This window comes from Aspergillus fumigatus, chromosome 1 (assembly GCF_000002655.1).
Source record: "Aspergillus fumigatus Af293 chromosome 1, whole genome shotgun sequence".
Lineage (NCBI taxonomy): Eukaryota > Fungi > Ascomycota > Eurotiomycetes > Eurotiales > Aspergillaceae > Aspergillus > Aspergillus fumigatus.
The window spans coordinates 3214254-3239044 of NC_007194.1; the positions used below are offsets into that span (position 1 = coordinate 3214254).

A 24791-nucleotide genomic window follows, 5' to 3' on the forward strand; every position below is an offset into this window, starting at 1 on the left:
GCGTACATAAACATTGATGACCCTCAGTAAACCATGTATAATAGCACTCCATTACTTCAAACGCAAGTAAGACCAGAAGGTTACCTAACTAGAGAGATTGAAGACCGTATCACCTTGGTAATCGCATTCTTACCCCACTCATATCAGCCCTACATGACTCTTCTGTCCATGACGGAGATTTTGAGAAGCTTGTGTAATTGACTATTGCTCTGTTTAATCATGCTTTTGCCTACTGTGATGCTGTTTATCGTGGCGCGATCTAGGTATCCAGGTAGGTACATATCAAGTCCCAATGAGCGACCTCCGCAATCCCGCAGCTGTGATTGGGCGACTCATGACTAAGCAAACTCCCCTAAATTTTTCCGAGTCTAATGGAGAACTTCTCGACCATCAGCCCAGCTCCATTTCTTCCTTTCCATCGTGTTTGCTCTTGTCTCTTTTTGTCTGTCGTTCTAGTCCAGGGCAGTCATCATGTCGAGCATCTCCAGAACCGCAAACCTTCTTCTGCGCTCCAGCAAGGCTTCTTTGCTGCGTCCTCGCGCCCTCAACCCTGTCCAACATGTGTTTGGCAACAACAAACTAGCTGCTCGTGGGCTGGCTACTACCTTCGAGCGTACTAAGCCTCATGTTAACATTGGTAAATACCATTTTCATTTGCAGACTGGCCTCTTCCACTGACAATCTTGTATAGGTACCATTGGACACGTCGATCACGGCAAGGTAGCTCCAAAACTTCCCTTTATGCTTCCGAGCCTCCCGCGCCTGTCTGTACATTGCTCACACATTCCTTAGACCACCTTGACCGCCGCTATCACCAAACATCAGTCGGAGAAGGGCCTTGCCAACTTCCTTGAATACGGTGCCATTGACAAGGCTCCTGAGGAGCGCAAGCGAGGTATCACCATCTCCACTGCTCACATCGAGTTCTCGACGGACTCCCGACACTACGCCCACGTCGACTGCCCCGGTCACGCCGATTACATCAAGAACATGATTACTGGTGCTGCTAACATGGACGGCGCTATTGTCGTTGTTGCTGCCTCCGACGGTCAGATGTAGGTGGAACATCTTGGGAAATACGTCGTAAAACACGTCGCTTACGTTTTCGCGAATAGGCCCCAGACTCGTGAGCATTTGCTGCTCGCCCGCCAGGTTGGTGTCCAGAAGATCGTTGTCTTCGTCAACAAAATCGATGCTATTGATGATCCGGAGATGCTGGAACTGGTCGAACTCGAGATGCGTGAGCTGCTGAACAGCTACGGTTTCGAGGGTGAAGAGACTCCGATCATTTTCGGTTCCGCTCTCTGTGCTCTCGAAGGACGCCGTGACGACATCGGTAAAGACAGAATTGAGCAGCTTATGAACGCTGTCGACACCTGGATCCCCACTCCTCAGCGTGACCTCGACAAACCTTTCTTGATGTCTGTCGAGGAAGTGTTCTCTATCGCCGGCCGTGGTACCGTGGCTTCTGGTCGTGTCGAGCGTGGTATCTTGAAGAAGGACTCTGAGGTTGAGATTGTTGGAGGCTCCTTCGAACCCAAGAAGACCAAAGTCACCGACATTGAAACCTTCAAGAAGAGCTGTGATGAATCGCGTGCTGGTGACAACTCTGGTCTCCTCCTGCGTGGTATCCGACGTGAAGACGTCAAGCGTGGTATGGTCATTGCTGTTCCCGGCAGCACCAAGGCTCACGACAAGTTCCTCGTCTCCATGTACGTCCTGACCGAGGCGGAGGGTGGTCGTCGTACTGGCTTCGGTGCCAACTACCGTCCCCAAGTCTTCATCCGTACTGCAGGTAAGTTCCCGCACACCGTGTCCAGATCTTCCGAGAGATTAGCGATATATGCTAATGATTCATCAGACGAGGCTGCTGACCTCAGCTTCCCTGACGGCGACCAATCTCGCAGAGTTATGCCTGGTGACAACGTCGAGATGATCCTGAAGACCCACCACCCTGTTGCTGCTGAGGCTGGTCAACGCTTCAACATTCGTGAGGGTGGCCGGACTGTCGCTACTGGTCTGATCACACGAGTCATGACCGAGTAAAGGGCTGGTTCGCAGATAACCACGAGGCATGACCGACTGACTGGCTGCCCTGTATTATAAGAAAAATATACTTTCAGTGTCCTTTTGTCGCACCTTCTTGCAGCGCGGGAAACGGCAAAGGTATCTATCAGGAAGGGTTGCGCGGGCGTTTTTTGAGTCATGTCATGTAACTTTATTGTATTGGAAGCATGTAGCTGGATTTTGTTATATCTCTCCTCCTCTCTTCCATGTCCTTGATATGAATAAACGATGTCTATGGATGCTTTGAGAAAATAGTTCCAACTAGCTGTCTTTTGGTATTATTATTCTAAGAAGATCCATCGAAACACAGTCAATATCTTAAGGACCGTGGTCGTCGCGCCGGGTTTCAATTTCGGTGGAAGATTTCTTCAAACTATCTAGTACCTGTGTACAGCGGCAACTGTCAAAAATGTCAGTTTCATCTGAAAGAAATCGTGCGAAGTGGCGAGACTGACAAGTGTACTGATAGCGATGCAACTGCCTATGAGGTTGTCACCAACGCTAGGCCAAAAAAGGGGCTTAAGGTCCGCTCTCGAGCTTGTACTCAGGCGGCGATAGCCCTCCCCCAGTGACGAGTGACACTGCTGACAAGTGCCCCTTCTGGCCACTGGATCACAACACCAGCCGACCACAACGAGCCTCTCTTACCTCGGGGCTTAGGTTGTTTGATCATCGCACATGGGCCCGCACTGGAGAGTCTTGTGATTCTCGAGTCCATTCGTCCTTTTTTATTTCCTTGTATGGTCATTTACATCATCTGCAGTCGCTCATCCCACAAGCAACATTGCTCTGGTTACCACTCGCCACGGTCTCCGCATCTTGACGATTCCCCAACCGCTGCTCAGTGGTACTCTGTTCGCACCTTTTTGGTTTTCGCAACAACGAAAAACTCGACATTGTCTAAGGAATTGACAGCGTCTCCGTCATATTCCTTATCTCCCAACGGCTGACTTCGTAAAATATTGCTCACCATGGCGACCAATGGTCATTTCGCGTCCATTGGCGTCGACAATGACAAGACAGCGTACGAACATGGTGTGCAAGTCATAGATGAGAATAAGGAGTTCAAGTACGTATCTTCGCTATGCTCTGACCGACTCAAGCTTGATTCAATGTCTATTTGACATGTTGAGAGCGCGAGTGGTGGAGTCAATTAGCTAACAGTCCGCATCTCACAGCCCCAATATATCCAAGTATCTGAGCCTCGAAAATGTCACTCATGCTGGTTTCAACTATCATCTCATTTCCGTCTTTGGCTCGCAGTCAACTGGCAAGTCTACGTTGCTGAACCATCTCTTCGGCACGCACTTCTCGGTCATGTCCGATTCGGAGAGACGCCAGACAACCAAGGGTATATGGATGTCGAAGAACAAGAGAGAAGGAGAGGCCACAGTGGACCCAACCCTGCGCATGGCGGATAACATCCTCGTCATGGATGTTGAAGGTACGGATGGTCGTGAGAGAGGAGAAGACCAGGACTTTGAGCGCAAAAGTGCTCTGTTCGCCCTTGCTACGAGTGAGGTGCTTATTGTGAATATATGGGAACACCAGGTCGGTCTGTATCAGGGCGCAAATATGGGTCTGTTGAAGACAGTCTTTGAGGTCAATCTGCAACTGTTCCTGAAGGACAAGAAGTATGTGTTTTACTAATAGGCCAAGTTGACCTGACCCGATCATCCAAACCCATACGACTATTTACTGATTGCTTTGTTAATGCAGCACCACACACCGATCACTTCTCTTCTTTGTGATCCGTGACTTTGTCGGTACAACACCCCTCAAAAATCTGCAGAAGACATTGATGGAGGACATGGCTCGTCTCTGGGAGTCTATTTCGAAGCCCCCTGGCCTTGAAAGCTCCAGTGTTCATGATTATTTCGATTTCCAATTCTATGGACTGCCTCACAAAAGCTACCAACCCGAACAATTTGTGGCTGAGACAAAGAAGCTTAGCTTGCGATTCCGCGAAGGCCAAAGAGACCCTAGTATGGATGCACGCAGAGGCGAGTTCTCTGAGGGAGGAGTCTTCCTCCCGGAATATCATCGGCGGATCCCCGCAGATGGGTTTTCGCGATATGCAGAGGGTATTTGGGACCAGATCGTGAATAACAAGGATCTCGACCTGCCTACGCAGCAGGAGCTACTTGCACAATTCCGCTGCGATGAGATCTTGAGAGAAGTGATGATAGCTTTTGATGAAGCTATTGTCCCATTTGAGGAGAAGCAGTCACAGTCTGCGCGTCTTGGTGAGCCGGAGGTACTTGGCGGTTTGGGTGCTGCGATGAGATCATCACGGGCCAAAGCTGTCAAGAACTTCGAGACAGAAGCCAGCAGGTATCATAAAGGTGTCTACCAGCGCAAGCGAGCAGAGCTTGAAAGCAAAGTCGATACCCGTCTGAAAGCTCTGCTACAAGGACAACTTAATGCCGCGCACAAGTCGGGCATTAACGAGTTCAGTGAGGCAGTTTCCTCCTCGGTGAAGTCAGGCCAGAAGCAGGGTGCAGGTTACGACTTTGCTGAAATTGTCAATGAAGAAGTGAAGAAAGCCATAGCCAAGTTTGAAGATGTGGCGCGCTCAACTGTGGTGGAAGGCACAACTTGGAGTGACTATAAGCAAGAATTGGCCTTGTATGAAAAGGAACTAGCGGACGTTAGCGGAAGATTACGCCGAGAAGAGATGCGCCGTTTGGCCAATCGCGTCGAAAGATGGGTTCAGTCCCGTCTGGGAGAGTCGGTCGGGCTTGAGTTCAACGCTTTGGGATCTGGACGCGCAGGAGGAGGTGCTCCGGAGACAGGGGAGAAGCCTCTGGAGAAGGCTTTCTGGGATCGTGTGTGGAACGTTTTCGTGGAGACGGTGCTCGATGCCGAGCGTAGGTTCACAGACCGCGCCAGCAGCTTCGATGCCAGTTTGGAGGAAGTGGATGTCGGTCTCTGGAGGCTCCGAAGGAAGTCTTGGGGTGTCTTGCGAGCCAAGATCGATGAAGAGATGACCGAGGGCAATCTTTTGCTGAAACTGCGTGAGAACTTTGAGGACAAATTCCGTTACGATGATGCTGGGGTACCCAGGATCTGGCGACCGACCGATGATATTGAAGGCATCTATACCCGCGCGCGCGAATCAACACTGACTTTGATCCCCCTCCTTTCGCGCTTCCGTCTGGCTGAGACGTCGGCCCCGCCCCCTCTTGATCGCTGGATAGGCCACACTCCAAGCTCTGCCACTCCAGCAGATGAGGAAGATTTACCGCCCATCGGCGGTGTTGATGAGGAAGAGGGCAAGAGTCTGGATGAAGAGATGATGATTCTCAGCGAGGCTAAGCGTCAAGAGCTCACTGTTAGATTCAAGAAAGCTGCGGATGGAGTTTATGTTGAAGCTAAGCGAAGTGCTATTGGCGGCATGACTCAGGTGCCTCTGTACTTCTACGGTCTTCTCCTTGCTCTGGGTTGGAACGAGATCATTGCAGGTAAGTATTCCATGATGAAATTTTCAAACGAAATCAGTTGGGCTGACAGGTTGACAAATCTTTAGTGCTTCGTAATCCTGCCTATTTCTTCCTTCTGTTTATCTGTGCCGTGGGGGCCTATGTCACTTATCAGCTAAACCTCTGGGGGCCGATAATCAAGATGACTGAAGCCGCTTCCAGCCAGGCGCTGGTGGAGGGCAAGAAGCGACTGCGCGAGTTTCTTGAGTCTTCGGATACCGGGCGGCAGGCCATTGCCATGTCGGCTGGGTCGGGACGCTCTGGCGAGCAATACGAGCTGTCCGATCTAAGTAAGAAGGGCAAGGCAAGAACGTCGGCCGATGAAGACATGGATGACCTTTGAATATGATGTTCTGTATACTTAGGGTGTAACTGCCATTAGGGTGAGATTTCTGTTCGAATACATAATTATCCAGGGATATCCCGAGAGTCCGGTTAATGGCACCTGTATTCCTTCGTTGAACATTCCATTCTCACGCATCTTCGAGTTATCATTTCCCGTTCTTAGAGAAAGACAGGCATTGTCATTGACTGTTCGTACCATAAGCGTCATTGGTGGGGTATGATTGCATTCCCCTCAGAACGGAGTTGCTCCGATACTGTGCCAGCCTCACTACCACTTTTGCCAGGTTTGGCTTTTGTTCTTTCCTTGGTCTCGTTTCGAAGCGTCGAAACCATCCAGCAAGACTCGACCGATCTTTCTTTCAGCAGGCCCGTGTCCGAGTTGTCCGAGTGAACAAAATCATCGGCACTGCTCAATTACGGTACTTGCTCTCTCGAAGCCAATCGCGCACATCTCCCTATACAGCCGAAGTTACTCTAAGCTCCGTTAGCTTTTACGCGCCATGTCAGGAATCAGCGAACTACCCGAAAAATATGATGATCTTCCTGACAAGCGACGGTTCTGGCCCGCACTAGCAGGGACCGCAGAGGAAGGATTGGGAATGCTCCGGCTCTTAACGCCGGAGATTGTGGCCGACGCGGCGCGGACACAGATTCAGACGGGAGAGCGCGTTTGCCTGAACTGGGATTTAGAGAAGCTGGATCCTCCTGGTATGTGCTAGAGACCTCCCTCGCAGGACCATGGACATGTACAGAGCCACGCCATCTGTAATTCAGTTCTGACGTCAGATCCTTTTTACTTACATATCTGCCAGGATTCGGCCGCAAAGCGTTCGAACACAGGGTTCAATGGGTTGCTCCGGGTGTCGCTTTTGATGATGAGTATCATTTTAACCCGCAGCAATCCTCCCAATGGGACGGATTTCGGCATCACAACGCTCCTGCGCCAACGCCCGAAAATGCGGACCGGAAGCTGTTCTACGGCGGCACCACTGCTGAGGAGATTCAGGATCCAAACAGTAACCGCATCGGAATCGGGTACTGGGCAAAGAAAGGCATCGCTGGCCGTGGCGTGCTCATTGATTACCTGTCCTGGGCGGAGAAGAAGGGGATTAGTGTTGACGCGCTGAGCCAGCACGTCGTATCATTAGACGATGTGCTGGCCATCGCGCGTGAATGCAAAATCGAGTTCAAGAAAGGCGACATCTTCTTCCTTCGTGTTGGTCTAACCAGAACGTGGGATGCAATGGACGCACAACAGAAGAAGAAATATAGCCAGCAGCCCACGCCCAACCATGCGGGGATCGAGCAAAGTGAACGTGTACTGCGCTTCGTGTGGGACAATCACTTTGCAGCTGTGGCTTCAGACGCAGTCAGCTTTGAGGTGTATCCACCTTTGAACCCTGAGTACGATCTACATCATCATCTGCTGGCCGGATGGGGGATTCCGATTGGGGAAATGTTTGACTTGGAGGATTTGGCGGAGACATGTAAGAGGTTGGGGAGGTGGACTTTCTTCGTGTCGAGTAGTCCGCTAAACTGTGCTCGAGGTGTTTCGAGCCCCCCTAATTGCATGGCAATTTTCTAATTCATTGCCATTGGAGCACTTAAATATCTAATTTTAGCTTGGACGTCCAATAATATCGGAGACATACTGAAGCACAATTGCAACAAACATCGTTTCACGGCTTATCTGTTACGGATGCTATCTAATCCCACGTGATTGTTATCAACACCTCGGCTCCCAACAATTTGGTTGATTCAACAGTCATCGTCACTCCTCGAGTTTCCGCAGATCCGTAAGACGTACTTTGCACTCATTTTAATACCTTGCATCATGAGGGCCACTCCTTCTGTCTCTCTGAAACGCGTGCTCTAATCAATCTGGCATTGATATATGACGTCGATCTTTCTCGGCCATCCGCATTGTTGCAGTCATTTATTTCACTCCATATCTAATAAACTCTCACCAGCCAAGCTTCCTTCGAAAGTAATTCTATTATAATTCATTTTACTAGATTGTTTGATTGAAGCAATCATGGCGAACGCTCTTTCATCTCTGTGCCCCCAACGCGTGCGCGAGCTGCTCTCAGCCATCTCACCTCTAATCTCATGGAAGGCGCTAGCTCTGCTGCTAGCAATCATTAACTTGAAGAACATGCCGCTGGTTTGGCACGTAAGTACTCCAGATCACTCTTGAGCTTCCTGGAGAGTGGGTCTGATTCAAGTAGGCCCGTATTCTATATCACTTTTGGGGAAACATCCGATGGCGTGTCCAGGATCCCTATTTCCCCAAAGGGACACCGCTAGTCACTCACAGTGGGAAGCCGACGCATCCGGTATTCGTGTCGTACGGCATCTCATCCAGAGCTCCAATCCTGGAGACGGATTACAATCAGCACAAGTCCAACAGCACGTACTTTTCTGACCTTGACGTGGCCCGCACGGCCCTGGTGACCCGTCTATACAGCCCTGGAGCTTCGATTGTGAGCAAGGAGCTCGACGTGGAGCTTCTAGAAGCCAGTCAGCGGGACGGCACAAAGCCCCCCAAGCGCAAGGGTATTTATGTTGCCCTGGGCTCGGTCTACTGCAGCTTCAAGCGCGAGATCAAGCCCTTTGAGTTGTACGAGATGGAGACCAAGGTTATCGCCTGGGATCAGAAGTGGATGTACGTTATGACGTTCTTTTTCCGGCCTGCAAGCCGGAAAGGCGGCGAGAAGACGCTCTTCGCGACTGCTCTGAGCAAGTACGTCGTCAAGAAGGGACGGCTGACCGTGCCGCCGGAGAGAGTCCTGCGGGCCAGTGGCTTCCTGCCTCCGCGGCCGGAGGGTTCTGTCGCACCTGAGGTGACTACCTCGGCTGAGGCATCGGGCATGGGGACACCTGTCAACGGAGAGGGCCTCACGGCTAGTGCTTCGGGGGTAGACGGGTCTTTAGTGCGGGAAGTGCTGAAGTTGCGGGAGGAAGACATGCCGGAACCGAAATCGCTAGAGGCGGAAAAGAGGAGCAACTCTGCGTCGTGGGATTCGAATGAGTGGACATGGGAGCGGATCGAGCAGGAACGGCTACGTGGGTTGAAAGTCATAGAAGGATATTCAACGATGGATGCTAAGCTGTACGAAGAGTGGCAGCGTTAGCTGGTGTATGAGCTAATGGGGGCGGTGGTGTTGTGTTTTTTTTTCCTGGTTTACTAGATATTTATTCATGTTATATAGGTTGGATTTGGCGCTAAGGAGAATTGGCCCCCTGGAACCTTTTATGGGCAGGCATCGCAGAGGATTACATTAGAAGCTTGAGTAGAACTCATCATTTCCCTTATATCGCCTGGCCTTTATCAGTTCCGAAAAAGGGAAGAAGTTAAGGGCCATAGAATAGCCAGGACTTCAGGTATCTAATCCTTTCAACTTCCTTTAAGGAGACCGAGTGGCTGGTAGTTTTCAGCTCACCTCAGGTTGTTGAGCGCTGTTCTTAGCAATTGGCTTCACACCAGTGGAGGTTTAGGGTACCTGACCTGCTCAGTCTCCGTTGCTCTGGGTCAAACTATACTGTCGGTAGAAAGAGCGCAGGCGCTGGGGTTGGGTTCAGGTAGTTCTTTGCGATGTATTCAAAGGCTTGCGTGGAATCTGCTGTATGAACGATGCGCCGTTGGAGACGTTCCTAAAGAAGTCGGTACAGAGCTTTTTTGGGGTAACAATAGAAATTCAAATTGCAGTCTGCCACCATCAGCCTATGTACGTCTCTGGAAGCCTCTTCTCCAACCAGTCGGTCAAGCCGGCCGTATTGATGAAAAGGGTCGCGTCAATTGGGGGTAGTGTAAGCCCAATGACACTGTGTGGCAAGGCATGCGCAAGCACAGAGGCCTTGCCACGAGATCCAAAAATGAGATTAATCAATGTTGTGTTCCTTAGAACACTTTCAGAGATTAAACTGAAAAGAACAGATACTACACTTGATCTAAGCCAAAAGGCAAAGAGAGCTGAGAAAAGAAAAAAAAAAAGTATAAAGAGACAGGGGGTGGAAGGAATATTTATACCAAACTGTGGTGGTCCGTGCGGCGCTAGCGACATTCGCTCGCTTGTTCTCGTGTGCCTCAGGTTGATTGGTAGATATGGTTTGCCTCAGCTACTCCATATTTGTTTTGCCATGGCCTGTTTGACAATCCGTACCTCTAAATCTTAATATCGAAGACTACCTGATCTATCCTCTATATGCTTCACCCTTTGGTAAATCGACATAACCGTACAGGTTCATAGTAGCCGCGTCTTCTCGCATCCTCTGACTCCATCCACTGAGGTGCTTCATGAACATTTCCACGTTCTTTTCATCGCTCAAGTCGATCGGCTGCTCATCCTTGCCCACTTGCTTCATTTGCGTACCCGCTGCTACGCTGGTGACTCCGAAATCCTGCTGGTCAATCTTTGGGTTGATGGCTGCGGTCACTTTGCCATCCAGGATGTCACGCGGCAAACGGATCTCCTGGCATGCGGGTCGAGCGAGTCCAACGCCATCCACCGTCTCCAAGGCGCCCACCATACCGGACGCTGTACGCAAGCCACCGGTCACATAGCTCTTCGTCTTACTCAGAGCTGGCGTGATTAGGGATGCAAATTCCAAAAAGAACGACTCCCGCTGCTTGGTGGAGTCTCTCTTGTGGCTAAACGCAATAAACTCATATGTGCCCCCTGACAACTCGACAAAATCAAACTCGTTCTCCTCTAAAATCTGGCACAGCTCGCGTGCTTCGTCCGCGGTGAAACCTCCAGCTTGGAACTCAACCGAGTTGATTTTGATGCCCAGGATGAAACCAGTCGACGCAGGTAGCTCCTTCCGAATAGACTGCGCGATCTCCACAATCAGCCGCGCGCGGTTCTCCAGACTCCCGCCGTACTCATCGGTGCGGCGATTCGTCGTCTGCGACAGAAACTGTGCGAGAAGGTACCCATGCGCGCCGTGCAACTGGATACCATCATAGCCAGCCTTGTGCAGGTACACAGCGGCATGCGTCCACCGCCGGATGAAGTCTGTGATCTCGTCCTTGGACGCAGCGTGTGGCTTGGCAAATTGCATCCCCATGATCTCCTTGTCGAGCTGAACGTCGCTGGCGGAGACAGGGTTGGGCTGGAGTCTTTCCTCTGTTTGCCGGCCCGGATGACTGACCTGGCCGATGATCAGGCTGCCATGTCTCTTGGCTTGCGAGGCCAGCTCGCGGAAGGCGTCGAAACGTTCCCCGTGGAAGGGATTCTCCAGGTCAATAATGGGGTTGCCGGGGGCTTCCAGCTGGTCGTAAGCGATCATGATGTTACCAGTAGATATGAGTCCGTAACCGCCTTCACCCCATCGCTTGTAGAGATTGATCAACTCCCGGCTGGGGACACCCCGTGCCTTAAGATCGGTGGGTGACCAGGAGGACATCCGCTCGGTCATGGCGGCTTTGTAGAACCTGTTGGGTGCCGTGCGTTTGCTAATTTTGAATTGTAATGGCTTGCCCAGCGGGGCGACATCGACAGGAGCTGAGTGGTATCTAGAAGCCATCCTGGTCTATCTCCAAGAGATTGTAGGGTTACAGGGATATATAGGTTGACCAAGCGTGGTGGTGTGATTGGCATATTTGCACAGAGGGGTTGCCCTGCATTGGTCCATACTATTTATATACATCGCAATCACAGACAATAGATGCATTGCTCAAACATCTGCTCTAGAAATGGGCTCGGGACTTGCATCCTTTCGCCGTTGATGCCAGGACCTGCTTGTGACTGGAGAACATCAACATGACATCACAGCCTCTACAGGGCCAAGATGAAAGATTGTCTCCAGAATTTTCCGTGATTCTATTCTTATGTGTCATTACAAATCAAAGAAATCTGTAATTGTCTTGACATTTCACCATATAGCTTGTTGTACAACGATGCGGACGTGGGCTGAGTCCGGAGTATTCTGGGTACTTGCAGGAGATGTGCAACGGTGGTGAGAAGCCGAGGATTGCCGTCCACAGACCTCCATTCAACTCCTGATTCGTTCGGTAGTGTAAAATGTATCCTCGCATCAGGGAGTCGTAACTAGTGTTAACTAGTGAAAACCGCTGATCATAGCAGATACATGTCCTTGTCGACTCGCCGTCGCCTGGACCTTTTCATTATCAGTTCTGCTTTGCGTTCAGCCCACATTTCAATCTGGAGCTCATCAGCAGTTTGTACGCCCAATGTCGGACAACGGATTCTTACGTTGGTGAACTTGGACAACAGCCATGCAATGACTGTCAAGAGTAACAATATACCGCCAACGAGTGGGTACCATCTCCAGGATGGATCATCTTTCAGTAAATCCACGTTCATTCCGAACAGGGACTGCGAGGATTAGACAGCTACAGCTGGGACAATGTCTGATAACTTACGGATGCGAATGTAAGAGGGAGAAAGACAAACTGTCACCAGTCAATGTATACGACACAGGAAGACTGGCTGATCGGCCACACGTACAGTAATCCAGCTGATCCGCTTCAAACTCGTTGCCAAGCTGGTCGAACGATGCGCTTCGTTGATAGAGACCCAGGCGAACTCCTACCCGGACAAAAGCGTCAGTTCTGATGCTGGACGTGAAAGGGGGTGATATAACTTGCTATCTGTAAGAGATCTCGCATGGTCTGTTCTAGTTTATCCACTTGATTTTGGATGTCTCGCTCCGCGGCGTCGATGGTTTGATGCATTTGCTCACTGAACCGACGAGTTTCGCTGTAGCGTTGGTATTGTGAGACAAAGTGACGCGCCTGGCTGAGCTGTTCCTCTAGTGTCCCTTGAAGTCGGGTCCACTGCTGCATATTCTCGGCAACTGCGTCGATTAAGAGGTCATCTTTGCCTCGAGCGGTCAGTTGATGGGAGCGCTAGCTTGTCAGCGTCATTTCTCAAGAGTGCACGGCTCATCGAACGAGAACATGAATATACATACAAGGCGACTCAGAACACTTCTGGCGTCTCGACAGAAATTCATCCAGTCTTCTCTCCATGTCTGCATGAATAGCTGAATGAACTCCAAGTCATTCTTAGGAACCCAGCCGAATGGCAGATTACTGAAGTAATGTATGGCCTTCGGAGGGACTTCGAGGACAGCCCATTCAATTGTTCGGAAGGTACCATTCTGATAACTGGGGAAGTTCCCCTCGTTGTGACCGCCAGGAAGTGTATGAGACATTCTCAGATTCATTTGAATGGACAAGGTAAATGTCCTGCAGGGGCTTTTGTTCCCCAGAGAGAACCTCAGCTCGTTCGGCGAATGGCCTACCTGCAGATAAGTTTTCCACAGTTGATTCTCCCGGAAGAGTCTGTCTTGTCAGAACCGCGAACGAAAGAGGTCTATGGAATCAAACGTACATCAGATGGGTTTCGTCTGCCGTCTTCGGCATATTTCTGATATGCGCCTCCAATTCGCCTTGAATAAGCCATTGTGCTGTCTTGGTTCCATTACGGGCAACCGCAATGTCGACAGCCACTGCAGTGACCTCCCTGCTGCGCTGTCCGATATCGCTGTCATCATCGTTTTCTTGTTCTTTAATCCTGAGCATTCTTTCACGTTGATCCAATAACGCCGCCACTGCCGCACGGTCGCCCTCCTCGATGGCCATCTTCATCAAAGGGATCGCATTGTGGCCGTGTCCCGTGCGCATATCATTCAGGAAAACCAAGTCTGCCGACGACTTGACGGTGCTGCAAGGACCGAACCAGTCCACATTCTCAAGGCCTTGAATACTGGCTCGGTGCTCTAGGAGGACTGCTACCGTTGCGCGATCGGCCTGCTGCAGCGCTATCCTCATAAGAGGAATCGTGTTGTATTCGTCCTCATGTTCTAGGCTGGGCTTGTATCTCTCGAGAAAGGGCTTGAGCAGACGAGAACGGCTTTCTTGGATCATGATGCGCAGGGAGACAATATCCCTTTTTAAGATTGTCCCCGTCTTAACCCCAGAGATCAGCATGTCTGCGATCTCGTAGTGGTTCCATTCTAGCGCGTAGATCAAGGGTGTCTTCCTATACCGGTCGATGGAGTTAGGGTCAGCCCAGGCGGTCTGCAAAAAATGCTTGACAAGTTCTTGATCGCCTTTCTCGCAAGCCCAGGAGAGGAATGTCCTCCGAGCTTTCGTCATAGGCTCGACGCCGTGCTTGGGTCCCAATAGAGTGAGCCATTTTTGAAGATAATCTCCTTTCCCGGGCTGATACTGCTGCTCCATCGCTGTTCGCTTGATTGTGTTACTGATAAACCACCATAAGGGTAGCTGTCCCTCTCTATCATGAATGTCCACGCTGGCACCATGATTCACCAGAATGGTTGCTGTCTCCAGATGCCAATTCTCCGCAGCCCACGAGAGTGGCGTCCGACCTCGTGCATCCTTGTAGTCCGCATCCGCTTTACCTTTGGTTAATAGGACCTCCACCACCCGATCATAACCTCGCTCTGCCGCCCTCGACAATGGCGTGCGGCTTCGCGAGTCTGGCAAGTCCGATTCGACATTTTTCTGCAATAGCAAATCGACCATGCGGTAGTCGCCCCCTTTAACAGCCCAATGAAGCGGTGTTTCACCATGGTAATCCGCAAGATCGGGGTTAGCTCCTCGATCGAGGAGGAATTGCAACACAAGGTTGCAATTGTTGTATGTCTCCGGTGATTGGGTCAAATCGTATGAAGCCGCCCAGGAGAAGGCGGTTCGGCCCGTACTGTCTCTGATGTCGGGGGATACGCCAGAAAGAAGCGATCTAAGCTGGACTATGTCCCCGCATCGAGCAGCGTGCATCAACTGATGGATTTCCTCATCATTAAGGGCGAGATGTGATGCCGCTACCACCATTGTTCCTCATATTTGCCCGACTAAGTTCTGTGAGAAGATAAGGATTCGGTGGATTAAGCTCCTGTACTGCCATCCGTTTTCTTTGGCAGAAAACGGGGTTGAAGGGTCTTGCTCAGCCTCCATGTTTGCAGCGTGGCTTATTGGTTACGCAGACGGCACTTATGCACAAGTCTTGCTGCTAATTTAGACTCTTGGCCGCTCTGTCTGCAAGTGATTCTGAAGCTGCAGCGCTTCGAGTTACAAACAATGGCTGCATAAATCTTCAAGGAGCCCAGACTCCTTTTTCATACTGAAACAATCAAATAGAGCGATATGGGGCTTGGTTGGGTTGTGCTTCCGATGGGGTTGTAGGACGTACGGAGTAGGCACCGACGAACAGGAATTCAGAGCCATGTGACTTTTATGAACCACCTGCGGGAGTCTGAAGTGTCGGGTTAAGCAAACACTTTGCGATGTATATTGTTGCTTGGATTAGTTAAATAAAGCGTGTGCTCTTGAGGATATTACGGCTATGTTTCGTTAATAAGATTCCTCCTTCCGGTGAATCTACGGCTCCACTAGCGATCACAGAAGGAGTAACACTGGTATATGCGCGCGAATACGTGCTTTATTCGAGAGAGATTGCAGGTCCTCTAGAGTAAAGAATGACTTAGACAGTACCAGTAAGGTGATGCGAACTGGGAAGAGAGTCCATCCCTTGGACGGGGGCTCCCCAAGTGTTTGCACCTTTCGCAGTGAAGCCAGAAAGTATCATTGCTAAACAGCGAGATGCATGGGAGGATAGGGAGCAGCAGTCAATGCTCGGGAGTACGGATGCCCTTGGGTGACTGGCCTTCCATAACATATTTCAGTCTTCCAAAAATGTGCGTCTGAGAAAGCTATACCCGGGAGGTTGCTAAAACCCAGAGAAGCCTGGGTCTAGTTAGCCACTATTCTTTCCGGTATCCAACAATGTGGCAGATCAATAGATATAGCATCACTCAGAAGCTAATATTCAAAGAGCTTGCGCCGATTTTTAACTCAACGATGACCATAGAGGTTGTCTCAAGAGTAAGATAGTGCCCGTCTGTAGCCGATGTTGTAATATATTCTGGCTTATCGTGGATAGGTTATCTCCGCATCAACACAGCTGTCTCTTTATGCCATTCAACTCTGTTGTTTGATCTTCCTCGTTGTGATATCATTTATTACAACCACAAATAATAGTCTCACATGATGTCCATCCGATTGCACATGGCTCCAGCTTTGCAATCCTCCCGATCGGCGATTTCGAGTACTTGTTATCGCAACCGCTCTATGGAAAGATAGGACTATTGTGGGCAAGGACGGTCTTATTCTAAAAGTTGGGAGATAAGACCCACACATTCCACAAGCTTATTGCATAGTCTCGTGGCTCGGGCTGTCCGAGGTTGCAACTTGGGAGGACTAACTGTCAGGATGACAAGGAATTCCTGCTTGAGCTGGACAAGTGCAAGCTCCACTGCCGAAGGAGCTAGATGGCTTGGTAAAGGCTTCGCGTTGCTACCTACCTATGTAGCTCCGCCTGGGCCTCCTGAAGCCGGCAAACCTTATTACTGGCCGCTTTACTTGGCGTTATCAGTGTACCTGTGGTGCGATATCGCGTGATTTGAAGCATGTCCACCGCACTCACCAGCTGCCAACTTCGGATTCCGTGTCAAAACTCTGTATTGGTTGTCATTTGCAACTCAGTTATTAACCTTGAATGTACCTTTCAGCCCGTTCACTTGTTCTTGGTGGTACGGATACCCCGTTTATAAGCGGACCAGTCAGGAAGACCTGAACAGGCCAGTATCTTGAAGGTTTCAAGTACAATGTAACCTCACCAAAACTACATGTTACCACATATTGGCTGGCCTATGACCCCTGGAGGTGGTACATTATCACATTCCCTTTTTGGCATGTAGATAGAACAGTGTCAGGAGAGCTTCGTTATTCCGCATCTGCTTGGATCTTCATGCAATCACGTAGCTCTTCCCAACCTATGTCGAAAGACATGCGGCGCGGAGCAAATCGCCGAACAGGGATTCGGAGGGGAATATGCTATGTTTGATCGATGGGGGCGAGTAATGTCCCTGTGTGTCGAGTGTCGAGGGCAGATCGGCGAAAACTGAGGGCTCGCGCGGGGGGAACTAGTTAGCTACGGAGTACTGTGCCTTCGCATATTCCCCCCCTTTGTCTGCGACTAAGACGCACCAGCCTGAACGAGGAAGTTTTAGTGCCTGGACGTCCGAGTCCAAGGCTAAGCTTGGTACTCTTGCCGAATGCCAAGGGTAATTGGCTTTTGCCATGTCCGTCACTCCACCTACAGTATTCACGGTCTGCGACGATGCAGTCATTGGTTGCTGAGGATATCATTTGGAGGGACTAACAAGGAACGATAACCCCTCTGGTCACTCAATATTTATTTTACCTGTCCTCGAAATCCAATTGAGTTTCGTGGGGCCGTCCAGGGTCGCAATGCGTATCCAATAGTCAGCATCGGTCGTGTTGGAAGCGGCGGACGGAAGCCCACGAGGGCCAATAACTTACAGAAACATGTGCCACCACTGCCATGGGGTTCAAGGATAAGGATCACTTTCAACTGCACTCATCCAGAGTGACGCTGATACCTCATTCGCATGAGCAGCAGGGGGCGGATAACCATTCGTAAGTCTCACAAACTTTGTGATACCAAGTAGCCAGTTGCATTCCCAGCCTGCACAATATCTCCGAGAATACCTAGCCAGTCGAGGACGGTCTGAAATGCCCGCCCATCGGAGACTCTCCTATCGCAGGGGATTGAATGGAATCATTTACCATTAGATCAGTCAAGAGGCGACGAACAGGCCCTTTGGTGCTGGGTTCAATTGGCCAAACTGGAACTGGTTAGTTGAAGTGTGACATATAGACAGTGAAAGATGGTAGAGTACTGGACCAGCGATAGACACCTGGCCTGGTGTGCGATATTGTTATTCCTACCCTTCTTCTTCTCTCCTCCCCTCACTCCGCGTTTGTCTCTGCTCTTCCCACTCCGTCTCTTATTTATGCTTCACTCTCCCCTGCGCATGTTTGCTGTCTTTTCTCTTCCCCGTGCGAACCCTTCCCCTTCCCTTTCCTTCCGTTTCATCTCGACTTCTTCCGTCCTCCTCTCGACAGTCTCTGAGTCTTGTATCAGCCACTTGCAGTCATGAGCGATCCTGTCGACGCTGCAGACTTGGTGGCCGTGGCTCAGGCTCACGCCCCCAAGCAGTCTCTGGAGGTCGTCCCAGTGAAAGAACACGAGACTAGGGTGGTTGCTACAGCTCGTAGACTTGATGATCAAGGTCGTGAAATTCCAACTGAAGAGGAAGAACACACTCTTCGTCGCGTCGCTGGCAAGGTTCATTGGACTGCGTACACGATCGCCTTTGTCGAACTCTGCGAGCGTTTCTCCTACTATGGAACCACTGCTGTCTGTACGTAGTGAGCCCTTCTGCCTAATGGAGAAAGCTCACCTTTTTGCAGTTGTCAACTTCATTCAGCAGCCTCTCCCCGATGGTTCGAGCACTGGAGCCGGTCACAGTGGACAGTCTGGCGCCCTAGGCATGGGTCAAAGAGCGTCTACTGGCCTGACAACTTGTGAGTTCCTTGTCTCTACATTTTTTTTGTCGTCAGTGTATGCCTGACACTTGCCATAGTCAACACATTCTGGTGTTATTTGATGCCTATTCTGGGTGCTTACATTGCCGACGAGTTCTGGGGACGGCTGAAGACGATTCAGGTTTCCATCGCCTTCGCGATGGTTGGACACATAATTCTGATTATTTCCGCCTTGCCATCTGTTATCGCTCATCCACATGGCGCTCTGGGATGCTTCGCCGTCGGTTTGGTCATCTTTGGAATTGGTGTCGGAGGTTTCAAGTACTGATACCCATCTCCCTTGATGTAGATGGTGCCCTAACACGTATGCAACAGGTCAAACATTGCCCCTCTGATAGCTGAACAGCACAAGGAAACAAGGTCCTTCATCAAGGTGATACCCAAGACAGGCGAGCGTGTCATTGTGGACCCTGCTCAGACGATCACTCGGATTTTCCTGTACTTCTACTTCATGATTAACGTCGGCGCCTTGGTTGGCTCAATCGCCATGGTGTATGCCGAGAAATACGTGGGATTCTGGCTTGCATTTCTTCTCCCAACCATCATGTTTGCGTTCTGCCCTGCTGTGATCTTTGCATGCCGCAACAAGTACGAGGTCACACCCGCTACCGGCTCGGTTTCCGCGAAAGCATTCAAGCTCTGGGCTTTTGCTCTCCAAGGCCGCTGGTCGTGGAATCCAGTGCGATTGTTAGTGCTCCTCACTCCATGTCGAGTTTTCTTCGTACTGACTCCCCTTGTAGCGTGCGGAATTGCCAGTCTCCTGACTTCTGGGAGAGAGTGAAGCCCAGCAGGGTTCAAAATAAGCCAGAGTGGATGACATTTGATGACCAATGGGTCGATGAAGTACGCAGAGCTGTCAAAGCGTGTGCTGTCTTTCTCTGGTATCCTGTCTACTGTATGTGTCCATATCACAAACGTCGTGAACAAAACTTACCGAGATGATAGGGTTGGCCTATGGGCAGATGACCAACAATCTGACCTCGCAGGCAGCCACAATGCAGCTGAACGGTGTCCCTAACGACTTGATCAATAACCTGGACCCTCTTGCATTAATCATCTTCATTCCAATCATGGATCAGTTCATCTACCCCGGCATCCGCAGGATGGGATTCAACTTCACCCCGCTCAAGAGGATTTATGTTGGCTACTTCCTTGCCTCCATGTCCATGATAGCGGCTGCCGTCACGCAATACTACATCTACAAGATGAGCCCATGTGGCGACCACCCCAGCGACTGTGACAAACCGGCACCAATCAACGTGTGGGTTCAGACTCTGCCGTATGTCCTGATCGCCTTCTCGGAGATCTTCACTTCCATCACGGGCTATGAGTACGCATTCACGAAGGCTCCCAAGAACATGAAGAGTTTAGGTACGTCGTCGCTCAGATAAGTGACCAGCTCCATCACTAAGTTGTCTACAGTCCAATCGATTTACCTCTTCATGAACGCCATCTCGTCTGCAATCCAGCAAGGACTTACGGCGTTGTCCACTGATCCGCTCCTGATCTGGAACTATGGATTCGTGGCTGTTCTGGCGTTTGTTGCTGGTAACCTCTTTTACCTAACCCACTATTCGCTGGACAAGGAGGAGGACCGACTCAACAATCTCGAGGCTTCGGCGTACTTGGGTACTAACCCTGGTGCTCGAGATGAAAAGATTGACCCGGAGCCGTAGACGCTACTTGGCTTCCGGAGTTTGATTGAAGGGAGGAATGCCAGTGTGGAGTTGGGGGCTTCGTCTAATTGTACTACCGACTTGGTATGTACATCTACTAGTTATGCAGGACATGCGAAATAATGAAATGTAATGACCTTTTATGTCGAACACTCGATTGCATAGAACAGTGTCATCTTGACTTGGACATCATTCGTAGCCTGAACATCGATGGAAAGTGAAAAAGAAAAGACTGAAAGAGATGAGATTGACTGAGCATATGCTGTACATCACCATTATACACGACCATGTATCAAACATGGGAAGTTTTGTAAATCTAGACGCCATATCCCGACACAAGATGCAAAGAAGAAGAAAACAAAGCAGGACAGGAAGTCTACCCGACTGAAAGAACGACAAGGACCCCACGCTTCACGTAGCTCCACCAAACAGAAATCCACGAGGGACAAGTTCACTTCTTCTCCTTCTCCTCCTTCTCCTCCTTCTCCTCGTGCTTTTCCGTCGGCGCCGGCGCAGCCTGCGCACTCGCATCGTCTTGATGCTCATGAGGCTTCTCATACAGCGGCTGATGCTTCTGCTTCAACCGCTCCTCCTCAGCAGCAACCATATCTTTCCACAGATCGCCACTCTGAGGATCATGCGCCGCAGCAGGGGTCGGAGTCTGAGTCGGCGCCGCCTCCTTCTCGCCCGCAGCCTTCTTCCCCTTCTTCGCCGCATCTAGCAACCCCTTACCCTTCCTCTGATCCGAGATCTCAAACGCCGCCGACGCAACCAGCACAGCGAGGGTTAGGCCCTGCGCATACACACGCGCCTGCACGATCTTCTGCGAACCGGTCAGGTACGGGTTGCGGCTCACCATGGCAAACGAGCCAATCATGCTAGCCACCCACGTGGCGCCGACGATCTTGTACTTCTCGCGGCGCGCAAAGGCCATCGTGCGGTCGATGAAGCTCATCCCCGCCAGCTCCTCCTGGCGGAGGCGCTCCTCGCGGGACTCGTACCATTGGCGCTCGGCGTTGCGGGAGGCTTCAAAGGAGCGTGAGGCGTGGTCGGCCGCGATGATACCGAAGAAGGTTCCCGAGGAGGTGACCAGGAAGGATTTCATGGGGAGGGTGAGGTTGCGGATGGTGGCGTAGCGTTTGGAGGCGGCCACCACACCTGCGAATCCGCCGATGAGACCGACTATGCCGCCGACGGTGCCGCCCTTGAGGACCTCTCTGATGAAATTCAAGTTAGTAATTGTTCAATTGGTTTGATCTTTCGAGGAGGCGATCACGTAGAAGAAAGTTGAGGGTGCTTACCTGTAATGAGCGTCTTCTTCTTCCTTGCTGAGGATCTTCATGGTGACGGGATTTGGGTTTTAGTGCGGATGATAGGTATGTATGTACTGAGCAGATCGAAACCACAGGAGGATTATATGTATCAAATGCAGAGTTGAGGCGAGGATGGAGTGAGAGAAGATAATTATAGATGAGCCACCACTCAAAATAGGGAAAATTTCGGATGAGGGCAAAATGAGGTCAGAGTGAAGACAAAGACCGAGCAGCATAGGCCGGGTGACGTACGATAACTTGCGACAGGCGGGCGGGATCTGCTTCTCTGCCGGATCGGCGATTGCTCGGGAACGCCTTCAAGCTTGCCAGGCAGTCGCTGATTAATTAACACCCACAGCAGTTTCTTCTCGCACGAGACACACCAGAATAGAATCTGCTAATCGGGTACGGGACCAATGAAACGCTCTACTTTGTGCCCCAACTCCTAATGGCATGATTCTGCATTCCTATGAACCCGACACCACCCAAGGAACTTCTCGAGCACACTGAAAGTAGAATAAGCAATCAATAAACTAATCCATTCCGAGGCGCCGTTCCGCGAAAATAAAACCAGTAGCCAGAAAAATAGAAAATGTGTCAGAGAAAGATAATCCCGTCGTTCCGACCGTCTACGCGCGTACTGGGATTACGATAAAAATGACCAGAGCAGATACAAAGAGAATAGTACTCCGTACGGTGAGATGCTAACGGATCTGCTTCCGAATTTAGCGTCGCGACCCCTTCGACGCAGCGATCTGTCGGGCCCGCATTCTCCGGAATCGATCCTCTCCGCTGGCTCCTAATGGACGTGCAAACTTGCTCTCCTGCACCACAGTCGGGCGGGGAACAATGGTGTAACTGGTATGGGTAATCTCGGGGCGAGCACGGTTCGCCAACCGGGGAGGAAGGAGTTCTCGAGAACGAGCTTCTGCCACGCTCGCCTGAGCAGATGTTGTTCGTGTGGTGAGTTTCCTGTAGTACTTGTGAGCATGCGGACTCGCAATGACTACGAACGAGGACAGAAGAATATCATACCTGGGATCATATTCAGCCTCCTGGTAGACCCGCTTCGAGTAGTCGTCGCTCCGTTGTAAGATGGGACGGGTCCATTCCGCAAGCAGCCGCTCGGCCATACGTTTGATGCCAGGCTCGGGACGCTTGCTCTTGGTATAAAACACAATTACTTTGCCAATTCCACTGGCGATTAATGTCTCCTTGTTGATGGGGAGTTTGCTCAATGCGGTCATCAAATCGCGTTGGATGTTGTAGGCAGGCAGCGATCCATCGTCGAGGGGCTCAAGGAAGAATTTGACAGCTTCGAGAAGATTGATTTCAGGATCGACGAGACTGTTGACGTATTGGTTACGGTTCAGGAGCGAGACCACCTCCGGCAACATCTTCAGCTTGTGCATGGCAGGACGGCCTTCGCGGCGATTGTTGGCGTCCATCTGGGCAGCATGTGTCATTCGCTTGCGCATGTCCTCGATTTCAGCATCGGCCATTTGCTCCAGATCCTGCATACTCAGTTAGCTACCACTAACATAGCCCGAGTTTGTAATGCGAGTTGTATAAACATACAATGCCATCTGCCTTGCGGAAGCGTCTCTTTGTGGGTTTCTTCAAAGCCTCATCCATAGCACGATCAAGAGCTCGACGACGACCTATACGTCCATAATGTCAGTTGTGTGTTTCACCCTTTCACCTTCAAGATACCTAAGACGACATACGCGTAGCAGGGTCCAGCAACTCCTCATCTTCGGGAGTGGCGTCCCTCTTCTTTCGATCTCTGCGACGGGACTTATCTTCGCCCTCATCAAGACCTTCTTCCATATCCCTCCGACGGTTCTTCTTCTCTCTGCGCCCTTCCCTCTTCCGCTTTACCTGTTGACCATCTTCCTCGGTCCGCTTGCGCTTGTGCCGACCGATCAACTTGAGGTTATCCTCGTCGATCGCAAGCTGCGGACGATCTTCGATGTCGACATTTTCAGGGTCAAAGTCTTCAAACTGCGCCTCATCCACTTCAGAAAGAATAGACTCCTCGTCAGAATCGACTCCCGCGTCTTCTTTGTCGGCCGGATCGTCTTCATGGGTTTCGGCTACCGACTCTGCCGCTGGCGTTGCTGATGCTGCTCCCTCTTCAGGTGCTTCCTCGTTGTGGTCCTCATCGCCGCCAGGAGTCGGGGCATTCTCTGGTTCCTCAGGCAGGTCTCTCTGGAACTCGTGGGTGGAGACCACATCGCTCGGCGATGCGGGCTGCATTTCTGGGCTGTCGGACATGTTGTGTATTATCGTTGATGATTGTAGACTAAATGTGTTAATGTGTTGATACCAGAGGAGGTATCGGAGCGCCCGATGCGGCTCCGCTTTTGACCACGATTTCTTTGGTGGTGAGGGCGAAGTAACGGAGCAGTAACGAAAACAAGCGTCGAGAACGTATATTCTGAGTACAATGTTTAACGAGCAGATGTAGCAGAATATTTAGATGAGAGAAGAGAAAGTGAAAGATCGGAGGCTGGTATTACTGGCCTCGTGGAGACATCGCAGCAGAAACAGCAACAGCAGAAATTCCGCCTCTGCTAGGTGGTCCGTGCGTCACCATTTCGACTCTGCAGTTGGCATATCGATTCTTCTGACTCCGGATACAAGTATAACACTCTATCTCTCAGCATAGTCTCCTTTATACACAAAAGACTCAGATCACAATGTTTGCTCCCGGTAAGTCACTACTACATCTTTACGCCTCGAAATAATATGTCAACTTGAGTCCTGCCCAGCTTTGAGCCGTAAGCTAACAACATTCTGGCTCCAGGTCAAGAACAGCTTTCCAAGGAGGAGCTTAGAGTAAATCTCCCTCTTATCCCCTTCGAACCGCCTCTGGCGCTGCCATGCGCCTTGCTCGAGACGACCTCGTCGTATATGTTGTCGCATGCATGTATGCTAACTGCAACCCTACAGGCTGCTGAGGCTCAGGCCAGCCAGACCGTCCGCGCTGCTATCACCGGCGGTATCCTTCTCTACCTTTGTGAGTGCCCATGAAGATATTTCCTATCTGAAGGTGCCGCAGGAGCTAACCGGTCATTGTATCAGCTCCTTTCGCCGTCGATTTTGTCAAGAAGTTCCTCTAAATGTCAGTTATTCCATGTCGTTGGATAGCTCGTTCAACTCGTTTACGACGATGGCTATGGTGGAGATTAGTCTTGCTTGAACTCCACGCATAATGTATTACTATTGTACATGGGTATTTCTGGGTTTACCGGGTATAAAGAAATCAAACTGAAAAAGTAAAAGCTTCTGTTCAACCGCATTGGATAGGATGATGTAGATTAGGGCCAACTGAGATCGATGCAGGATATCCGCTCCATATAAATCGGTTGCTCCATGACATAAACCAGTACAGAATCGAGGATGAAACGCCATGTGCCAAATATTACATTGCTCGCTT

At 50.6% G+C, this 24791-nt stretch overlaps 11 protein-coding genes and 1 non-coding gene across 12 annotated transcripts; 7 read left to right on the forward strand and 5 right to left on the reverse strand.

Moving 5' to 3' along the window:
- The first annotated feature begins 380 nt into the window (after positions 1-380).
- Positions 381-2344, forward strand: AFUA_1G12170 (translation elongation factor Tu). The gene is made up of 5 exons (XM_747492.2): positions 381-637; positions 692-720; positions 793-1055; positions 1116-1795; positions 1862-2344. The coding sequence occupies exons 1-5, from the start codon at positions 472-474 to the stop codon at positions 2044-2046; spliced, it is 1323 nt and encodes a 440-aa protein (XP_752585.1). The 5' UTR covers positions 381-471; the 3' UTR covers positions 2047-2344.
- Positions 2345-2646: 302 nt separating this feature from the next.
- Positions 2647-6070, forward strand: sey1 (dynamin-like GTPase SEY1). The gene is made up of 4 exons (XM_747493.2): positions 2647-3136; positions 3246-3701; positions 3787-5531; positions 5597-6070. The coding sequence occupies exons 1-4, from the start codon at positions 3039-3041 to the stop codon at positions 5890-5892; spliced, it is 2595 nt and encodes an 864-aa protein (XP_752586.1). The 5' UTR covers positions 2647-3038; the 3' UTR covers positions 5893-6070.
- Positions 6071-6168: 98 nt separating this feature from the next.
- Positions 6169-7545, forward strand: AFUA_1G12190 (uncharacterized protein). The gene is made up of 2 exons (XM_747494.3): positions 6169-6602; positions 6707-7545. Exons 1-2 carry the CDS (start codon positions 6395-6397, stop codon positions 7477-7479), a joined length of 981 nt encoding a protein of 326 aa, XP_752587.2. The 5' UTR covers positions 6169-6394; the 3' UTR covers positions 7480-7545.
- A 57-nt stretch (positions 7546-7602) lies between these two features.
- AFUA_1G12200 (acyl-CoA thioesterase) lies at positions 7603-9657 on the forward strand. The gene is made up of 2 exons (XM_747495.3): positions 7603-8067; positions 8123-9657. The coding sequence occupies exons 1-2, from the start codon at positions 7930-7932 to the stop codon at positions 9026-9028; spliced, it is 1044 nt and encodes a 347-aa protein (XP_752588.2). The 5' UTR covers positions 7603-7929; the 3' UTR covers positions 9029-9657.
- Positions 9658-9678: 21 nt separating this feature from the next.
- On the forward strand, positions 9679-9871 carry AFUA_1G12205. Its single transcript, XR_013344475.1, has one exon. It is a non-coding gene; the product is annotated as an uncharacterized ncRNA (small nuclear RNA).
- On the reverse strand, positions 9850-11423 carry AFUA_1G12210 (NADH:flavin oxidoreductase/NADH oxidase family protein; the record flags this gene model as incomplete). Its single annotated transcript, XM_747496.2, has 1 exon — positions 9850-11423. One exon carries the CDS (start codon positions 11421-11423, stop codon positions 10089-10091), a length of 1335 nt encoding a protein of 444 aa, XP_752589.1. The 3' UTR covers positions 9850-10088.
- Positions 11424-12252: 829 nt separating this feature from the next.
- AFUA_1G12220 (uncharacterized protein) lies at positions 12253-13088 on the reverse strand (the record flags this gene model as incomplete). Its single annotated transcript, XM_747497.2, has 4 exons — positions 12253-12312; positions 12368-12448; positions 12484-12768; positions 12834-13088. The coding sequence occupies 4 exons, from the start codon at positions 13086-13088 to the stop codon at positions 12253-12255; spliced, it is 681 nt and encodes a 226-aa protein (XP_752590.2).
- A 157-nt stretch (positions 13089-13245) lies between these two features.
- Positions 13246-14721, reverse strand: AFUA_1G12230 (ankyrin repeat protein; the record flags this gene model as incomplete). Its single annotated transcript, XM_747498.2, has 1 exon — positions 13246-14721. One exon carries the CDS (start codon positions 14719-14721, stop codon positions 13246-13248), a length of 1476 nt encoding a protein of 491 aa, XP_752591.2.
- A 2646-nt stretch (positions 14722-17367) lies between these two features.
- On the forward strand, positions 17368-20036 carry AFUA_1G12240 (putative MFS peptide transporter; the record flags this gene model as incomplete). The annotated part of the gene is made up of 7 exons (XM_747499.3): positions 17368-18176; positions 18226-18339; positions 18399-18621; positions 18676-19047; positions 19101-19255; positions 19306-19731; positions 19783-20036. The coding sequence occupies exons 1-7, from the start codon at positions 17909-17911 to the stop codon at positions 20034-20036; spliced, it is 1812 nt and encodes a 603-aa protein (XP_752592.2). The 5' UTR covers positions 17368-17908.
- Positions 20037-20487: 451 nt separating this feature from the next.
- Positions 20488-21672, reverse strand: rcfB (HIG1 domain-containing protein; the record flags this gene model as incomplete). Its single annotated transcript, XM_747500.2, has 2 exons — positions 21338-21672; positions 20488-21253 (listed from the first exon to the last, which is right to left on the reverse strand). Exons 1-2 carry the CDS (start codon positions 21376-21378, stop codon positions 20488-20490), a joined length of 807 nt encoding a protein of 268 aa, XP_752593.1. The 5' UTR covers positions 21379-21672.
- A 66-nt stretch (positions 21673-21738) lies between these two features.
- AFUA_1G12260 (transcription factor SPN1) lies at positions 21739-23889 on the reverse strand. The gene is made up of 4 exons (XM_747501.3): positions 23077-23889; positions 22928-23010; positions 22385-22863; positions 21739-22321 (listed from the first exon to the last, which is right to left on the reverse strand). Exons 1-4 carry the CDS (start codon positions 23624-23626, stop codon positions 22075-22077), a joined length of 1359 nt encoding a protein of 452 aa, XP_752594.2. The 5' UTR covers positions 23627-23889; the 3' UTR covers positions 21739-22074.
- Positions 23890-24051: 162 nt separating this feature from the next.
- On the forward strand, positions 24052-24385 carry AFUA_1G12270 (uncharacterized protein; the record flags this gene model as incomplete). Its single annotated transcript, XM_747502.1, has 2 exons — positions 24052-24064; positions 24159-24385. The coding sequence occupies 2 exons, from the start codon at positions 24052-24054 to the stop codon at positions 24383-24385; spliced, it is 240 nt and encodes a 79-aa protein (XP_752595.1).
- Between the last annotated feature and the right edge of the window lie 406 nt (positions 24386-24791).

What these genes read in the sequence shown, in the direction of transcription:
- sey1 (XM_747493.2), top strand. Translation starts at nt 3,039, where the DNA reads ATGGCGACCAATGGTCATTTCGCGTCCATTGGCGTCGACAATGACAAG. An exon ending in GATGAGAATAAGGAGTTCAA is followed by an intron (nt 3,137 to 3,245) that starts GTACGTATCTTC and finishes CGCATCTCACAG; the next exon opens with CCCCAATATATCCAAGTATC. An exon ending in TTGGAACGAGATCATTGCAG is followed by an intron (nt 5,532 to 5,596) that starts GTAAGTATTCCA and finishes ACAAATCTTTAG; the next exon opens with TGCTTCGTAATCCTGCCTAT.
- AFUA_1G12200 (XM_747495.3), top strand. Translation starts at nt 7,930, where the DNA reads ATGGCGAACGCTCTTTCATCTCTGTGCCCCCAACGCGTGCGCGAGCTG. An exon ending in ACATGCCGCTGGTTTGGCAC is followed by an intron (nt 8,068 to 8,122) that starts GTAAGTACTCCA and finishes TGATTCAAGTAG; the next exon opens with GCCCGTATTCTATATCACTT.
- AFUA_1G12260 (XM_747501.3), bottom strand. Translation starts at nt 23,626, where the DNA reads ATGTCCGACAGCCCAGAAATGCAGCCCGCATCGCCGAGCGATGTGGTC. An exon ending in GTTGCTGGACCCTGCTACGC is followed by an intron (nt 23,011 to 23,076) that starts GTATGTCGTCTT and finishes ATGGACGTATAG; the next exon opens with GTCGTCGTCGAGCTCTTGAT. An exon ending in TCCGCAAGGCAGATGGCATT is followed by an intron (nt 22,864 to 22,927) that starts GTATGTTTATAC and finishes CTGAGTATGCAG; the next exon opens with GATCTGGAGCAAATGGCCGA.
- AFUA_1G12170 (XM_747492.2), top strand. Translation starts at nt 472, where the DNA reads ATGTCGAGCATCTCCAGAACCGCAAACCTTCTTCTGCGCTCCAGCAAG. An exon ending in GACACGTCGATCACGGCAAG is followed by an intron (nt 721 to 792) that starts GTAGCTCCAAAA and finishes CACATTCCTTAG; the next exon opens with ACCACCTTGACCGCCGCTAT. An exon ending in AGTCTTCATCCGTACTGCAG is followed by an intron (nt 1,796 to 1,861) that starts GTAAGTTCCCGC and finishes ATGATTCATCAG; the next exon opens with ACGAGGCTGCTGACCTCAGC.
- AFUA_1G12190 (XM_747494.3), top strand. Translation starts at nt 6,395, where the DNA reads ATGTCAGGAATCAGCGAACTACCCGAAAAATATGATGATCTTCCTGAC. An exon ending in AGAGAAGCTGGATCCTCCTG is followed by an intron (nt 6,603 to 6,706) that starts GTATGTGCTAGA and finishes CATATCTGCCAG; the next exon opens with GATTCGGCCGCAAAGCGTTC.